The sequence below is a fragment of the Prosopis cineraria genome, unplaced genomic scaffold, assembly GCF_029017545.1.
Source record: "Prosopis cineraria cultivar Desert tree isolate PC_DT_omini unplaced genomic scaffold, ASM2901754v1 PC3, whole genome shotgun sequence".
NCBI lineage: Eukaryota > Viridiplantae > Streptophyta > Magnoliopsida > Fabales > Fabaceae > Prosopis > Prosopis cineraria.
Genome location: NW_026555334.1, coordinates 40,482,017 through 40,499,547, shown reverse-complemented (window position 1 = coordinate 40,499,547; position 17,531 = coordinate 40,482,017). Strand labels below are relative to the sequence as shown.

General features: G+C 34.8%; 3 protein-coding genes across 6 annotated transcripts; 1 reads left to right on the top strand and 2 right to left on the bottom strand.

Moving 5' to 3' along the window:
- Window positions 1-2,066: 2,066 nt before the first annotated feature.
- LOC129306309 (F-box/LRR-repeat protein At1g67190) lies at window positions 2,067-4,680 on the bottom strand. Of its 2 annotated transcripts, none has more exons than XM_054946831.1 (2): window positions 4,360-4,680; window positions 2,067-3,843 (listed from the first exon to the last, which is right to left on the bottom strand). In XM_054946831.1, the coding sequence occupies exon 2, from the start codon at window positions 3,824-3,826 to the stop codon at window positions 2,582-2,584; it is 1,245 nt and encodes a 414-aa protein (XP_054802806.1). In that variant the 5' UTR covers window positions 3,827-3,843; window positions 4,360-4,680; the 3' UTR covers window positions 2,067-2,581. The 2 variants fall into 2 exon arrangements, with proteins under 2 accessions (XP_054802806.1, XP_054802804.1); XM_054946829.1 differs by having other exon boundaries at window positions 2,067-3,907; window positions 4,360-4,679.
- Window positions 4,681-6,016: 1,336 nt separating this feature from the next.
- On the bottom strand, window positions 6,017-8,949 carry LOC129306311 (iron-sulfur assembly protein IscA-like 1, mitochondrial). Of its 2 annotated transcripts, XR_008592194.1 has the most exons (4): window positions 8,663-8,949; window positions 7,325-7,442; window positions 6,336-6,498; window positions 6,017-6,255 (listed from the first exon to the last, which is right to left on the bottom strand). XR_008592194.1 is itself a non-coding variant. In XM_054946836.1 (3 exons), the coding sequence occupies exons 1-3, from the start codon at window positions 8,850-8,852 to the stop codon at window positions 6,393-6,395; spliced, it is 414 nt and encodes a 137-aa protein (XP_054802811.1). In that variant the 5' UTR covers window positions 8,853-8,949; the 3' UTR covers window positions 6,017-6,392. The 2 variants fall into 2 exon arrangements, 1 of the variants encoding a protein (XP_054802811.1); XM_054946836.1 differs by having other exon boundaries at window positions 6,017-6,498.
- Window positions 8,950-9,563: 614 nt separating this feature from the next.
- Window positions 9,564-16,108, top strand: LOC129306308 (cell division protein FtsZ homolog 2-2, chloroplastic-like). 2 transcript variants are annotated; one of them, XM_054946827.1, is made up of 8 exons: window positions 9,568-9,722; window positions 10,028-10,754; window positions 12,135-12,434; window positions 12,934-13,024; window positions 13,500-13,624; window positions 14,355-14,447; window positions 15,554-15,619; window positions 15,712-16,108. In XM_054946827.1, the coding sequence occupies exons 2-8, from the start codon at window positions 10,128-10,130 to the stop codon at window positions 15,841-15,843; spliced, it is 1,434 nt and encodes a 477-aa protein (XP_054802802.1). In that variant the 5' UTR covers window positions 9,568-9,722; window positions 10,028-10,127; the 3' UTR covers window positions 15,844-16,108. The 2 variants fall into 2 exon arrangements, with proteins under 2 accessions (XP_054802803.1, XP_054802802.1); XM_054946828.1 differs by lacking the exon at window positions 14,355-14,447 and having other exon boundaries at window positions 9,564-9,722.
- The last annotated feature ends 1,423 nt before the right edge of the window (window positions 16,109-17,531 follow it).

Below are 17,531 nucleotides of genomic sequence, written 5' to 3'. Positions count from 1 at the left end.
TGGTCAATGATGCTTTAATCTTTAAATGACAAAATTTTTAACAAAATCTTTAAATAATATCATGGTGCATCAGGTTCATCACTTTATATATGTTTGATGACGAACTACTTTTTGTTCATGTTCTAATTCAAATTGTTTTTGGTGTTTATTTCTCACAACTGAATTTTTGTTACATCCATGCAATGTACGAGGTTTGACTCTAGTTGGAATATGAAGCAAGCACAGTATCGTTTGAAAAATATTTTAAAAAAATGATAATTAAGAATTTCATAAGAATATTAATGATAATTACAAACACTAAATTATTAAAATTTTAATAATAAATCATGATCTTTACTTGCAACTAAAAAAATATAAATAATTAGTTAAAAAATTAAAAAAATATAATTGAAACTATCTGTAACGTCAGTCAAAAATTTATGAGATTAAATTATAAATCTCGATTTTTTGTTATCAATATATAGATAAATCACTTAAAAAATTAATAAAATGCACTTAAGATTGTTAGCAATGTTAATTGAAAATTGAGGAGAGTCAATTATAAATCGCAAACCAATTATTTATAATATTTTTGCTTTCACTTAAAAAATTAATAAAAAATAATTGAGAATCTTTGTATTATTAATTGAAAATTTTTAAAAGTCTATTGTGAATCTCAAATCAATCAATAAACAATAATTTGTTGCAAGTAATATCCATGATCTATTATTAAAATTTTAATAATTCAAGATTTATAATTATCATTAATGTTCTTGTGAGGTTTCTAATTGTCATGTTCCCAAATATTTCCTCATGTGTTACTGAGTGAAGAGAGTGTTATTGGTTAGGCAAAATAAATAAATAAATAAAACACATAGTGTTATCAGTGCACTCATTTCCATTTTAATTATAATTCACATCTAACTATCTTGTCATAATCAAAAAACAGTGGTTAAATCATATACTTTTATTTGACAACAAAATAAACTTTCAATTTTATCTTAAATAAAAAAAAATCAAATTTATATTACATTCTCCTCCATGATTGATGAGTTTAAGTAAGAATAATATAAAAAAATGTAATTAATAAGTGACTTATATTAAAAACTAAAAAATTCTTTTAAAAGTTGTTATTTGGCAGTGCAACTTGGAAAAAGTGTAATGTTAACAGCCAGTTTGGATTGCAGAGATAATCAATTTTTTCAGCCAAATAATCAATTTTAACAACAACTATCGAAACAACTAAAAAATCTCATAATTAATTATTGAGTCAGATTTATATTTTGAAATTAACTCTAAAAAATTACTTATAGATTCAATTTTACTGTTAAATAATATATTTTATTTCTTAAAATAAAGTTTAACAAATTTAATAATATTAAATATAACTTTATTAATAATTTAATTTTGAAAAGTAATGTCTTTTATAATAATTTATACAGTTAAAATTAATTTCATAAAAACACTATTCAAATAAATTATATTATAACACAATTAATTATAATTAAAATTAATCATATTAATTAATTATTTTTATAATCAATTACAACCAACTAAAATTCAAATGGGCCAAGTTGTCAACGTTTTTATCTCCCTTTGCGAAACATTTTCCCCACCTATTCTGCTTTATTCCTTTGTAAGCAACAGAGAGATAATTAGAGAGCAGAAGGAAACAAAAAGGCTTCTTCACTCGCGCCCCCATCATTTTGCGTCTTAAAATGCGAATTACATTATCATTAGTCGAGCATATTGGTGTCGCAATATGTTGTCATCATACACGGGAAAAAGAGAGAAAAATCATGGTCAGAAAATAGAGGCATCCCACCAGATATCAATTTCCAGGACAAGACTTGTCTTCGGAACACGAGACTTTAAACGACAATAGAACGCGGGACATGAATAAGGAATTCAGTGTAAAACCGATGTTGTAAAGAGCATATACACTGCGGCTCTTTCGATCCTGACCTCTATAAACTGATGTTAACGAGCTCGGGCGCGGTGAAAATTGAGAACAAAAAGAGCCAATTCAATCATCCAAGACACATTTGCTCAAAAAAGAAAAAAAAAATCATCCAAGACACAGAATAGAGCCTTCAAAAACTATTGAAACGGAAGTTCAGTGTCAAGCAAGCGAAGATCGTGCATTAACATGCCAGCAATCCTCTTTTGCATTTTCCAGAAGGAATCCAGACAGCCAAAATAAGTACAATGCAGGAAACAAAGCACAAAAATGCTACCACTAATCAAATTTGAGATAAGAAGGATGGTGAAGCAGTAGAACAGAAGAACCTTTTATTCTACAACACCGCCTCCCAACAGGAAAGAAAAAGAAAAAAACGGAAACATAAGCAGATGAAGGAAATAAGCAAAGTGATCTTATGGTCCAGCCTTGAGAGCCACGGACCGAAACATATATCGAAAATTTAGAATTATCTCATTTAGTCATTTACACAAACTGCAACTTCACATTCCATGGAACTCTTCAGTTTGGCACTTAATGAAACACCAAGAAGCACGGAAACTCATGGGATATGGAAATACCTTCTGTCAGAATTATGATAAATCGAAAATTTGACAGAGATGCATGATACTGCAGTACTCACTATTCATATTCAAACTCAAACTTTACATGCATATATTTTCGCCCGAGTTGCAGAATTGATTCAGTAAATTTGGCAAAAATTTGACACTCTTCATGGGTTTTGACCTCTGAAACAACCCCATAAATTATCAGTTTTTTCAGACTGGGACATCTGTCCAAAAGCCCAGCTACCCAAGCTGAGAAGAGGTCATTAATCGCTGTCCATCCAAGCTCTAGCACAACCACATTCACTAAAAGAGACAAATGAAGCACTCCATCTCTTAAATCGTCACTCAAGGATAAGTGTGTCAGCTGAGGAAAACAAACAGAAATCGGCTCTATATCCACAACTTCATCCTCACCTTCAAATACGACACCCCACAGCCGAAGCCTGTGTAGCTTTGATGCTTTTGAGATCATATGATAAAATTTTGGCCACATGATTGTGAAGCTACTGACATCTACAATCTCGAGATTCTCTGTACTCTCACCAATATCGAGATGGATAACACTCACATCATCAATCTTCAGTACTTTCAAGGCTCCTTTGCTGACCAATTCAAAAACATCGAAGGTACAAACCTTCAAATGCAAATTCTCAAGCAAATCTGCCTCCAATATAAATTTGTCCAAACGGAATGACTCAACATAAAAATGCTTCAAAGACGAGCTGCTAAGCTCCATGGAAGTCTGAGCATCTGACATGGCAATATCTGGACTAATAATAGACAAGGTTTCAAGTCTTGGACAAGCACTAAGTAGAAGGCTCAGATCCAGTGCTGAGATGCTAACAGAACTCAGTGAGAGTGATTTCAGGCACGGAAATTTCTGATAAGTGGGCTCAACACCTGTAATGGAGTTACGAGCTAATGCCAAAGTTTCCAGCTTTTGCCTGCCACATTTTTCAATGATATTGAAATTCGGGGTTGTCCTTACATTATAACGTAATTGTCGCAAGGAGTCCCTAGTATACATAAGCCAAGCAATGACGGGGGCAGCAGAAAACTCATAACCATCATCCATGTAAATAGTTAGGCATTTCAATGTTCTGGTTTGGAAGATTGTTTGAGTAATGAGTATTTCCAATCTACCGGGAGTTAATTCATGATAGATGGGCCAGTCACTAGAATTGAATGAAAGAGTGTGGAGGTGATTGCGCCAAGCTTCTCTCCACTTCTTGCAAGTCGCTGAGGCAATCACAACATCCCGAGCCGACCCAAGATGGGATAGTATATTACCAATCACTTCAACAGGAAGGTGCTCCATCGAAAGTGGAAGAATCACTAAGAAATGAAGCAGCAATTATTTCTAGGATTGAACGCAATTGAGATACGGATGTATCTTAGCCTGTCCAATATGTCAATGCTTCATAATTCAGAATCAATAAGAACACGGATAACTTAAAAAAAAAAAAAAAAACAACGAAACAAAAAACACCTAAAACCTTAAAAGAAAATGTATCCGAAAAAAGCTTAAATGAAAAAAATCACTGGAGAAAATTATAAGAGACATTGAGATACATGGATATCAGCATAGACGAAAAAAGTGTACGAATTTGCAATCTTCCCCGACGATATGAACTAGGTAAGAACTAGAATGAACACAGGAGCGGAAGACTAGAACAGGATAAACAAATAAGGTACGCTTACAGGAAAAAAAAAAGGATTACAAGAAGAAGTCGCTAAACAAAATCTCGAATCAGCAGATAAGACAAAAACACAGTGACGGAAAACAATCAAGGGGAAAGATTACAAAGAGAAAGAGAGGTGTATTAAAGTATAGGTCACAGAGGGGCTCACCGGGAAAACGTAACGATCATGTTCTGCAGGAGAAATCGGGACAGATCATCGGAGTACCGAAAAGTCGCACGAGAGGAAGAAAGAGATAGAACTTTGAAAGGCCCAGGACGTTGATATGGAATTGGATTCGAAGAACAATAGAAAGAAGGAAAGCGAAACAAAGACCGCGGCTGTGAATCGGGGAAGAAGGCCTATCCCTCTCCCTCACTCCGGGGGAATTTTTGGCAGCACAATGGAAAATGGTGAATGAATGGGTATTCCAACTCGTGTGCCACAACTTTGGCACGTGTTGCCACGAATGAAGCCAGGCACTGCCGCATTCCGCAGCAATCGACCTCTGCGGATAGATTTCGGCATTTTTACAAGTGCCAGTGACTCGATGTATTTTTTTTTTTTAAATTACCTTTTTATAAAAATACTTTAATATCTGAAATTTTTACTTAATAATTTAATTTTTATAGATCTTGAACTTTTACCCATATTGTATCCCACACCTTGTTTTTTTATATTAAGACAAAAGTTAGGAAACATATTGTAAGAAAAATCACTCACCTAAAGCATTACAAAATAATCAAGGAAAGAAACTAAATGTACAGTAAAAGAAATCTTCTTAAATAACATGGAATTGATATATATTTTTTTTAAACCTTTGGAATTGATGATGTTGAATACTAGGAGTTTTAAAAAATAATATAATATAATATTATCTTCTTTTTTAACATTTTGACTATATCAAGGCAAAAATAATCTTATCTTTTTAATATACAGTGTAAAAAATCATTTTTAAAATTAAATTATTTTAATATGGGATGATATAGTAAGGCACGGGACATTAGATATAGATTGAAGGGCCGGGACTTTGTCAATGCTGAGGGAACGTTGGGAGGATCAATTCCACCAGAAGAGTCTCCCCCACCATCAGGCGATCACGTCTGCTTCACGCTGTTAGCATGGTCATCGGTGTTTGGGCAAAATTAAATTTTAAATATTGTTTGAAAAAATTATATTAAAAATAATTGTTTAAAATTAAGACTTTTTTTCAGATAATTTTGTCAAAACTTATACCCACGGGGACCTCGATAGGGCAACTTGTCAAAGATCCGAATCTGGAGTTCCAACTTTGAGTGAAAAATGCAGTCAGGCCTGCGGCCATCAAGTATAACAGGTCACCAAAGATTTATCAGCAACCAAATATGACAATCACATCGATGTCCTAGTTGACGCGTGTCAGTGTTAAATTAGGTAAACATGATATATCTTTGAACAAAACAACCCCAAGCTACGCTATACAAGAGGTATGCTTTTCAATCTCCGAGTGTTATCTCTGCGCAAAAGCAAGAAACTCCTCCAGCTGTATGCATACGTCTAACTTCATTTTATTTACACAACGGACCTTAATCAAATAACGCGACTTACAGCCGTAGCCTGAAATCTCATATAACATCACAATAACACAAATTTTCATCCCTAACATCGGTAAAGTAGTGGAAAATCATCCGCACATGTTGACAAGAAAACTGATGTCATTGAACCTGACATGGAAAGCCTGAAAACTGATGTTATTCAAGCATCATTTTTTTCCCGTAAAAGAAAATGAATCTTCAAACTGGAATGTCACCGATTCTGCTGATATTTAGAATGAATGAACACGGGATGATAGTTTAAATTATTTTCATAACTTGGCTACATATTATACCATGTTTCATAATCCCAAAAAAAAAAAAAAACTTTACATTAACAATCAGAATCACATAAACGAATTACATGATAGTACAAAACTGCTGCACTAAGCCTTATCAGCACAATGTTCAGAGGACTATGTATCTGTATACTGAAACAATGAAGCCATGTCTGCGTCCTGTTCTTAAGTGCATAAGCCTTCAATTTCCTTATTCTCTGACAAAATTACAGAAAGCAATTAGCCTTTTTTTCCTTCGTATAAAAAAAAAACGTAATTAGCTTTATGTTCAACAAACTTGTCATGAAAGAGTGGCTTCATAAGCGTGGATCAACCCTGACGTTACATAGCACTTTCAACTATTTCCTGGCTTAGCAGCTCCAGAACTGGCTGTCGTCATAAAAGATTCACCGCAACCACACTGACCTTTAGAGTTTGGATTTATAAAAATGAACTCAGATCTGCCAGAAGAAGGAAAAAGATGATTATTGAATAGGGCAACTAGAAAAAAGCAAAGTAACAAGCAAAGGAAAATTAGTTGATGCAGGTAGCAGAATCAAGCACAACATTTAAGCAACAAAAGCATCCACGTCACACTTCATAAAACTCTTCCGGGTCCAAGTGTTTTTCCCTCATGAAATCTGGGTTTGGGAAGCCGCTGGTACCCTCAAAATTAATCATAACAAATGAAATGGGTAATAACAATATTCGGCCTTTAGTGATGCAAAAATCTGCCACATGTCACATCCAGCATTGTAAAATCACTGCCTATCCTGAAAATTACATATTAATCCAAGGTCTGGGTGGAAAATAACAAATTACCCACTGCACGAATGTTCTGTGCCCACATGGCAGAATGAAATTTGCCAGGATATTGGCACAGCAATACTAATTCACTCACATTACAAAAGGACAATGCAAATTAAAAAGAGAAGCATGAATACAAGTTCCAAACCTAAAGGGGGACGAAAGTTGTTCACAATTGCAATGATAATTTGCTTGGCATTCTATGTTCACCTCAGAATCAGACACAATTTGAAAAATATGAATATTCTCCGATCTCCAAACATCCAAGGGGCATTAAAGTCAAGGAGGTGAAGAAAATTAATAACTGAATCTGGTCTACTTGGAGCAGTTATGAACACAATAAATCTTAAGCAGTCAATTTCCTGTTATTTGCAATTGCATACGAAGTTTAAAATGCAAGAACCTTCCACTTCCAGACTTCCACCCCAAAACACAGAAACAATTCCAACAACATAAAGCAGGATTAAAGAAAATAGTTACCTTAGCTTGTCATCTACAAAATCCATTTTAGTCCCAATAACATGCATGAGAGCCCTTGGATCAATCAATATCTTCACACCCTTATCCTCAACCAACTCATCAAATTTCCCCTTTTCATCTGTCAAAACAACAAGAATGATACACTAAAAAGTCATAATGCATCCATCTCCAGCTCCCCTCAATTGAAAGGCATTTTTGGCATGCAAAAAAGTAAACACCCAGGAGGCTAAGTTTCCATTATGTCAGATACCTATAAGGTAAGCAAAATTCTTTATGCTTATTTAAGAACAAAATCCTGGCAGGTCTAGTGGAAACTCCATCAATATATGTTACTTATTCGATTTATTTCTACATAGACACATATCAAAGTGCAATCACTCTTATCATCTCAAAGAAGCGTCCCCTCCAACATTTACTTTCTTCAATCAGCCAAATTTCTCCTCTCAGAAGTCAGAGTTAGAAATCTAGTTAACCACCTACATCAGTCAATGCACTGCGTGTGCAACCAAAGATATAAAAAGAGCAAGTAAAGCCGGTCTCAAGAACTATGGAAACATCACCCTAATAAATGCAACTTATCATATTAAAAAATTAAAAAATTTCACAAGCCTGGACCCCGATGCTGCAGCACAATAATATGTGCCCCTCCAAACAGGAGAAAGTGTAAGCCTCAAGAGGTAGTCTTTCGTTAGGAAAAATAACTAGAAAAAATGGCTAAGGCTGCTCAGAGAACCGCTAGTTAAAACATCAGATACAAATAGACCTCTCAAAAGGCCTGAGAAACGTATAACTGTTTCGTGGCCAATATGATATGTAAAATCCATGTGGCTACTCAAAGGGGCAGTGACTTTCAGAGTTTCAGTATATGATGAAAATATAACTGGCGGAAACAATTTATGAACACACGGAAAGGAAAACCACATGGGAAACAAATCTTAACAACTATGGCAAGAGACAGCTAAAAACCAAACCCGTTAAATCAATTCACCTAGTTTCCAAACATAATGAAGGTATGACCAGAAAAACCATCGATAAGATAGACCCGAGGTTAATCCGTCGATGATGTGATTTTACGAATGATTTATACCGTAGGAACAAAAGGAACAATTCCTAATTGATTCAGACAGCTTAAGAAGAGAATAAATTCCTGATTAATCGTAAATATAACTGAGGCGAATGAGTTCCTGCTAAATAGCCATCATTTATCTATTCCATTAAAAAAAAAAAATCAACAAGATATGAACCAAAATGAAATTCGCAAAGCATAAAAAAACTTGATTGAAAGAGGACATCGAGATCTCGAAAACAACAGATATAACCAGAAATCGTAAGATAAACCTGCGTAATTCAGGGTGTATGTCAAGCCATTACAACCGCGAGCCTTGACACCAAGCTTCAGGAACGGCCTCTGACGCTGCTGTAGCAAGTAGCGTATTCGCAAGGCAGCAGCATCGGTTAGGGTCACGGCTTGACGTCGGAACGCCGTTCCAATTTTTTCTGCTGCGACCGCCATTGCCTTGGAAGCCATTAATCCTTTACAAATTTCCCTCAGCCCTCCAATTCAACCCCCCTTCCTTCTTTCTTTCTTTCTTAACTCCGTCCCTATGCTCTAACTAATTCGTCAGGCCAATTTCGTCGGTTAAATGGCAGAACCTCCCCAACCCACACCCCAAAAAAAAAATATCTACGTTTGGCACGTGTCCACCACGCTTTGTTTCCACGAATTATGCGGAGGTTCTAGAACATCATATTCATATTCCAGTTTATTTTGCACGGTGGCTTTTGCATTGGATAGTCTTGTAAATTCCTGCAGTAGTATTGAAAAAACTGAAAGAATTTTAGACAATTAACTTCCATTATTGATAACTATATTGTTTATAATTTTTTATTAATCTTTAATATTTTAAAATTTAAATAATATAAGAATATGAAAATAGAGTTTTATTATTCAACTTTCTGAAAACTTCTACTAGCATCATTCATTAGTCATTAGGCCCTAACAAGATGCTTGTATGTCATTTTCCCTGTTTTCACTTTTGGAGCCGTCCCGATGTTAAGAGCCCACATGCATTATTCATTTGAATTCTAGTTAAATATAGTTAATTATAAAAATTAATTTTTTATAATTAATTATATTATACTGTGATATATCATAATTAATTATAATCAAAATTAATCAAATGATATTAATCAATCTTTTCTATAATCAATTATACCCAATTTTATCCAAACCCACCATCGTCTCTCAATTTTTTCTGCGTTGCGGCTGAATTATCAACAAAGCGGACAGTGAAGAACAGAGTTGCCTCCTCCGAAATAGTGAGAGAGACTCGTTTTCCATCATTTGCGTTCAGTGCTCAAGTGCTATTTCCATTCCACTGCTCTTCTACAATTTCAGGTCTTCATCTCTGCAGCATTTCCTGTTCTTCGTAGCTGTAATGATTTCTAGTTTGTTTATTGTTTCCCTTGGAGTTTAGTTTATTTTCTCCTCAAGTTGACCTTTGAACAATTGTATCTGCATTTGCCCTTCGGATCTTTGCGATTGACCCAGATCAGACATTTTTGAGCTCTGGGGTATTTAAATTTGTGATTACGAGCTTTATTATGTAACTACTTGTTGTAATCCTTTTTACTTGTGCCATTTCCTCTCAGGATGGTTAATTGCTCGACTCTTATCTGACATATCAATTTTTTGGTAAGCAGGTGTTGGAAGAAAGAATTCCGGGCAAATTGAAATTTGAATCCTGGGGCCGCTAAGGTTTTTAGTCTACTGACGTTGTTATCAGAAGTTTGGCAACCGAATATGGCAATTTGCGTGTCAACAAACTTCGCATCTGTTAATACTCGAAATTCAGCTGGAATGCTAACTGTTCTTGGAGGAAGGACATTGAACGACAATTACCCGGGGAGAGCAAGTTGCATGAAATTGTATGACAAACGAAAGTCAGTTTTGATTCATATTAAGTGCTCTGCTAATTCCCATAGTGTCAGTCCATATCATAGTCAAGACCCTTTCCTTGATCTACATCCTGAGGTGTCACTGCTTAGAGGGGAAGGGAACACTGTAGGCTACAACCCGAGAAAGGATAATTCAAGTGAAAACGTCTCTGAGAGCTTAGATGTCACATCTAGTCCTACTGGTTACAATGAAGCAAAGATCAAAGTTATCGGTGTGGGAGGTGGAGGGTCTAATGCAGTCAATCGCATGTTGGAGAGTTCAATGAAAGGTGTAGAATTCTGGATTGTTAATACTGATGTTCAAGCTATTAGAATGTCACCCGTCTTTCCTGAGAACCGTTTGCAAATTGGTGAAGAGCTTACCCGGGGTCTTGGAGCTGGTGGTAACCCCGACATTGGCATGAACGCTGCCAAAGAAAGCAAGGGATTAATAGAAGAGGCACTTTACGAAGCTGATATGGTGTTCGTTACAGTAGGTTCAACTAATTATTTTCAATTATAGCTTCTTCCAAGTGAATTACAGATTTAAATTATAATATTTTCCTTTTAGTAATTAGTCTTTTAGACTTTACACCAATAGTACTTCTGTTTTTTTGCCTTCTGAAAGAGCATTTATAGGGATGAGACCATGTTTTTCACTTTCGAAACAAAGCATCAACAATCTGCACAGAGAAAAATACCACTTCATCTGTCACTCTAGACTCTAGTTCCCCTAAATAAGAAAACTCCTGGAGTAACCCCACAAGACCATAATTGAGAACTGAAAATGTGTCAAAACTGATATGCTCCCTCCATTCAAAAATGTAAAGCATTTTAGGTTTGGATATTAAAAATATAAGGTATTTTTAGTATTTCAAGGAGTAACTAATGTACATTGACCAAAACTATCCCTAATAAGTAAGTCACTTTTTGTTTGTTTTAAAGAAAAACATTTTACTAAATAGAGATAAACATGAAAAGATGGTATTAGTTGAGAGACAACTAATTACTTTATTGGGGGTGTAACTCGATTAAAAATGCCTTACATTTTTTAACTGAGAGAATGAATATATATATATATATATATATCAGCCTGCTTTTTGTGGAGCATGCTCTTAAATATTTTCTGCACTTTGTCGGGATGGGATGTCATGTTGAAATCATTAAAAAAAATGCATATCTTTTTTTTTCAAAAAAATAATGCTCTAATTTTAAATACAGAAATAAATGATCAATACTTCTGGCAAAAAAAAAAAAAGATCAATACTTAATCTTTCTTCAGTTTCAGTCTTTCTAGTAATTCACATGGCAAATAGCATGCCTCTAGCATATAAATAGTAAAAATACTGGTAGAATATTTTTCATAATTTGTTCTTCAGAAAGTATCAATAATTGCTGCTGCACTGTGTCTTTTTCAGAGATGTTGTTGTTGTTGCTGCTGCTGCTAATGTTGATTTGAAGTCTGTCACTAGAAGTTATGTTATGATACCTTGAATAGAAACAACATTCATTACTATTGTCTAGTTGTAACTTTAAATTCTAGCTCCGTATGCACCATAATATCAATATCGAGGATCTGTTTTGTCAAACCCTGGGCCTAGGCAATTGCAAATCTACTTGTGTCACGTATATCTTTCTTTGTATAGTCAACAAGGAAATTCTTAGAGTCTGTATCAAGTATTTACTATTTTGACTTTTCATATTAATACCCATTCTACAGAAGGAATTGGCAGATCTGGATATTTGGATTAATAAAACACTTTTGTTTTTGTTATCAACTGGCAACAAGTGTTTTGGCAGTTCCTAATTCCTACCTAACTGCTCGTTATTATAATACTTTTCTAGCCTTGGAAATTTAAGTTCACTCGTGCAGGCTGGTATGGGTGGAGGCACTGGAACTGGTGGAGCTCCAGTTATTGCTGGTTTGGCAAAGTCAATGGGCATACTGACTGTGGGTATTGTCACAACTCCTTTCTCTTTTGAAGGACGAAGGAGGGCAGTTCAAGCGCAAGAAGGAATTGCAGCCTTGAGAGACAATGTTGACACGCTCATAGTCATTCCTAATGACAAGCTATTGAATGCAGTATCTCAAACTACCCCTGTCACTGAAGCATTCAATCTAGCTGATGATATTCTTCGACAAGGTGTTCGTGGCATCTCTGATATCATAACTGTATGGAAACCCTTCTTCTCTTTCCCATGATCTCGGAATGTGAACACGTACCTTCCTATTGCTGCTGCATTTGTTTTGCTCCTTGAAAAATGGTGAATTAAAGGGGATAAAGTATGTTATGCCGTTATTTGTTTTGGCATTAGTCCCTATCCAATCAATTTTAAGACCTTCATGAAGTTCTGCTAATGTTGCTGGTGCATACAGCAAATAAGATACATCAGCAACTTAATAATTATGTTTCTGTAATGACTAACATATATTCATGTATGCATGTGGGCATAAAGTAGATTTAGTTGGTTCAATAATGTTGAAAGCAAGTTGTCCTGATTTGAATAAACTTTTCTAGTCTTTCATCAATTTTCGATGCTTATTGATGATTGATAATCCTACTACTTTTACTGTTTGGAAGTCCTGATTATAGATTGCTTATGATTTGAAGTGAATGGTTCCTGTCTCCACCTCATTTATGCTCATTATTTTTCTGGTTAATTCAATGCAGATACCAGGACTGGTAAATGTAGACTTTGCTGATGTTCGAGCAATAATGGCCAATGCAGGTTCTTCACTGATGGGTATTGGAACTGCAACTGGTACGTATGGAAACTACAAATGGGGCTACACTTAACTCCTGAATTCCTAGCCTTCTACTGGACTTCAAATATAATGCAATAATTGGAATCAGAACGAGCTGTTGATCCTCAATGTTCAAGCAATAATCGTTAATGCAGGTTCTTCACTGATGTTAGTGCATGCCCAAAATAGAAGGACTATATAACCAGAGTGATATGGGAAAAGCATAGCCAGCTTTTGCCTAAAAGCACATTAACTATCAAACAAAATAATTTGAAGGGTTATAAAAATAATTTTGGTCAAAATATGCCAAATGTTTCTTGGAAGTGTATCTTTCACCCTTCTGTATCACCTTCTTCCCATGCTTTCTGAAGTAGAAAATGTAGTCAAGGCACCTTTCTCTCCGGTTTTTCCCCCCTCATAATTGACCTGCTCATTGTTATCAATGAATTATGCTGGTCATTGAATTATCTTCTTGTTCTTTATGTATTGTAGGAAAAACAAGAGCAAGAGATGCTGCATTAAATGCTATTCAGTCACCTTTACTAGATATTGGTATAGAGAGGGCTACTGGAATTGTATGGAACATAACTGGCGGAAATGATCTGACCTTGTTTGAGGTAGCCACCAAACTCTCTAGTTCTTGCAGCATTAACTTTGCCATGTGTTTGTGTCATCAGTGACAATTCTGCATCCATTGTTTTTCACTCTCGTTCTCAATTTCTCTTTTCCTATGTTTCTTCAGAATTTAGATCTGACCTTGTTTGAGGTAGCCACCAAACTCTCTGGTTCTTGCTGCATTAACTTTGTCATTTGTTTGTGTCATCAGTGACAATTCTGCATCCATTGTTTTCCCCTGTCCTTCTCAATTTCTCTTTTCCTCTGTTTCTTTGGAATTTAGATCATCCAAGGGCTATTAGATTTAGAGGCTCTAGGAACTGTAAGTTGCTGATGAAAGTTTCAAATTTAAACCTTTCAGTATCTTGTGTGATTGGAATTGGAAGTCATAATCGTTTTTCCTTTCATATGATATTAAGTGAGCAAGAAAAATCTACAAGGTGGATAGAAACTTTTGTGAGAGGACAGTTTTCCTCTGTTCGTTATTGTGATTCTATTGTCTTGCATCATCATTAAGCGAGCTTGTAGTTTGTACAAACTTGAATAAAGAATTGAGCAAGTTAGCAAACACTTGGGTGAGGCATGCCTGGCGGTCATGCTTTCCACTAAAGAGGTCTTGGGCTGTTCTTAATAGCTTTGCACTTCATGAACTGCCGCCTTGTGTTCATCATCTTCTTGCTATGAAAAGATTGCCCTTTCACATGCTTGAGCTGGTTATATTGCTATTTACAGGTAAATGCTGCTGCGGAGGTTATATATGACCTTGTGGACCCTGCTGCCAATTTAATTTTTGGAGCAGTAATAGATCCATCGCTAAGTGGTCAAGTACGTGATGTAGCTTATACTTTTATAATAGCGTTGTGGTCTTGTGGACCACAAAACCTGGGAGCTTTCAAAGAAAAGAACCAAAACTAGTAGTGGGGTGTGGAAGTGATAGGATTCAAGATGGGTAGAGACAAATAAGGAAGATAAATCTCTATTATTAACACATGAAATAAGAATCTAATTTCATAATATTAATAAGAGAACATAGAACTAATAGAAGAAAATAGAAAATATAAATCTATCAAAATGATGTAGAACAAGAATCTCGTTCTATACTTCTTCTAATAGTCACGCCTAGGAGAATCTTCAAAAGGCCAAAAGTTTGTTTTATTCATAATATGCTTGCTTTTGATTTGTTAAGCATATTTATAATACTAAATACAATCTAAAATAATGAATAAAATCTGGATAACTAGATAATTAAATAAAACTGAATAAAATATTCTAGAATACCTATATGAAATACTAAATAAAATCTAAAGAATTAAATATCTGAATAAAATCTAAATGACTAGATATTTGGATAAATGTCTAGATATCTAAATAAATATCTAAATATCTACATAAAATCTAGATAACTAAATACCTAAATAAAATTTAAATAATATTATTAAATACAAAATATCTGAAATAAATTAAAAATAATATTTGTTCATAATATATCTTTTCACAGATCGCCCATTATTTCGGAACTCTAACAGTAGGCTTAAATTGCTGTAACTTGCATGTTGTTACATACATTAAAAACAAATGGTATTAGTGCTGATGTAATATTTATTTTTTTAAAAAAAAGCTGAGATAAAAGAAATGTGGATAAATAAAACTGGCAGTGTCTAGGATGTAACTGCTAGAACTTAGAAAGGTTCATAATTTGGGAGAAGTTGTTCCTTATCTTTTGACTCATCAATCTTGATGGTGCGTACATGAAGAGAATACTGCGCAAACCACTTCTTACATGATCTACCATCTATAGGGGTTATTTTTCCTCTAGTCCTGTAATCTTGCCCAATGATTAGTTTGTTTTCCTGCTTCTATTTGTGGCTCAATGCTTTCTTAACTTGCCTTTCTGAAACCGGAGTTTATTATGTGAACTTGTTTTGATATAGGTAAGCATCACATTAATTGCAACTGGATTCAAGCGTCAAGAGGAAAGTGAAGGGAGACCCTTGCAGGTATGGGCGCATGGCTCAACTCGTCCTCTTCATTTATGCTTATCAGTTTTTCAGTTATCACAACCTAACTCTGGTTTTTGTTCTAATCACAGGCAAGTCAGCTTACACAGGGAGATACGACTGCTGGTATCAACAGGCGACCCTCCTCTTTCAATGATGGTGGTTTGGTTGAGATCCCTGAATTTTTAAGGAAGAAAGGACGTTCACGCTATCCTAGAGCTTAAAACAACTGCATCAAAGGAATACAAGTAAACGGCTTTAGGAATTAGGTCCCCATTTTGCCTTTTGACGCCGCCTTTTATGTCAGTGTTGTGCAACACGCACCCAGTTTATTCATGTAAGCTTAGCTTTGTACTTGGGGGAGTTTTTTGTGCGCTTTAGCAGCAATATTGCAGCCTTAGCACTTGTCTGGTTGGCATGGTCGAACAAGTAGGATAAATGTACAGGGAATGTTTCATAAATCCGTGATTCGGAGATGGTTCTCGTCTATTCGACCTTCAAAAAGAGCCAAAGAAATGATCAATGATCGGCTAAAACCATGAAAAAGAATTGGGGGCATCACTTAACGTATTTTAAAATATTGTAGTTCACGGGCGTTTGAATTATTAAGTCATCAACCACTCTTTGTTGTAATTTAATCATGGATTGATTATGCATGACATTAAATATTTTCTTAGTTTCATTGGAGACCAAAGCAAGAAAGAACTGGTCCATGATTCGGCCAAAACCATGAACAAAGAATTGGCGTAATAACATGTTTTAAAATGATTCTTGTTCGATGGCTTTTGAATTATCAAGTCATCAATTACTCTTTGTTGTGATTTATTCATCGATTGATTATGTATGGCATATATCTATACATATGTATGTAAGTTTTCATTGACGCCAGGGACAACTCAAAGTTCTGCTTCCGTGAGCTTCGGCGCGTTCAAGTTACTTGTATTCTATGAAGTGCCGAAGAAACATAATTGGTCTGTATCAAAGACCGTCAAAGTTGAAACCGACAGCTTGGCTGTGGGAGCGCATCAAGGTTTCCCTTGACCTTGACCCTTCCATGTTACAGCACTTCCATTTTTTCTACCCCTAGTTAATGCATGTCCACGCTTCTCTCATTTTCGACCGATGACCCTCGTGTTTCAGAACTCCTGTAATTATCAGCATTAAAAATTAGACTTTACATAGGTGTGCATGCATGTATGTATGTTATACATCTAATTATTCTAGTAATTCTGACAAAATCAAGATTTAAATGGAGTTCTCAGGAATCAATAAGAAAAATGGGGGCAAAAAACCAAAGAAACAAAAAAAAAAAAAGAAGGGACCCGGCCACAAGGGAAAAAATATTGAGGGGTCGAGAATCACAATGGCCGTACAATTCAAAGTTTGGAAAAGGCAATTGCTTCTTGGAGGTGGCCTCCTCCTGCAAACACGCCCATGTGGACTCATTGGTCCACACTCACCTGCCTTTATTTATTGCTGACAACTGACCCTCTGTTTCTCTCCTTCTCCAACCTTCTCTTGCCTCGTCGTATCCATAATTACTGAATTTCACGTATTCCTCCTTTCATTTCATTTTGTTCCCTCTCTTGTCTTTATTTAAAAGAAAAATAATAATAGAATCTGTTTAAATTATGTAAATAATATTTTAATATCTTAAAATATTATAATTTTTTAAAATTTTTCTGTCATTAACATATTTATAATAAAATTTTTCTGTCATTAACATATTAATATAAGTTATTAAATTACCCTTAATTAAAACTTTAAAATTATTGTTGAATTCTTATAATTTTAAAAAATTGTAAATATTATAAAAAAATTTATCAATAGCAATTAATATTTAAAACACTTGAGAAATATCAATATTTTAAATGTAAATTTACGAATTACTATTAAATTTTGTAATTTAAAA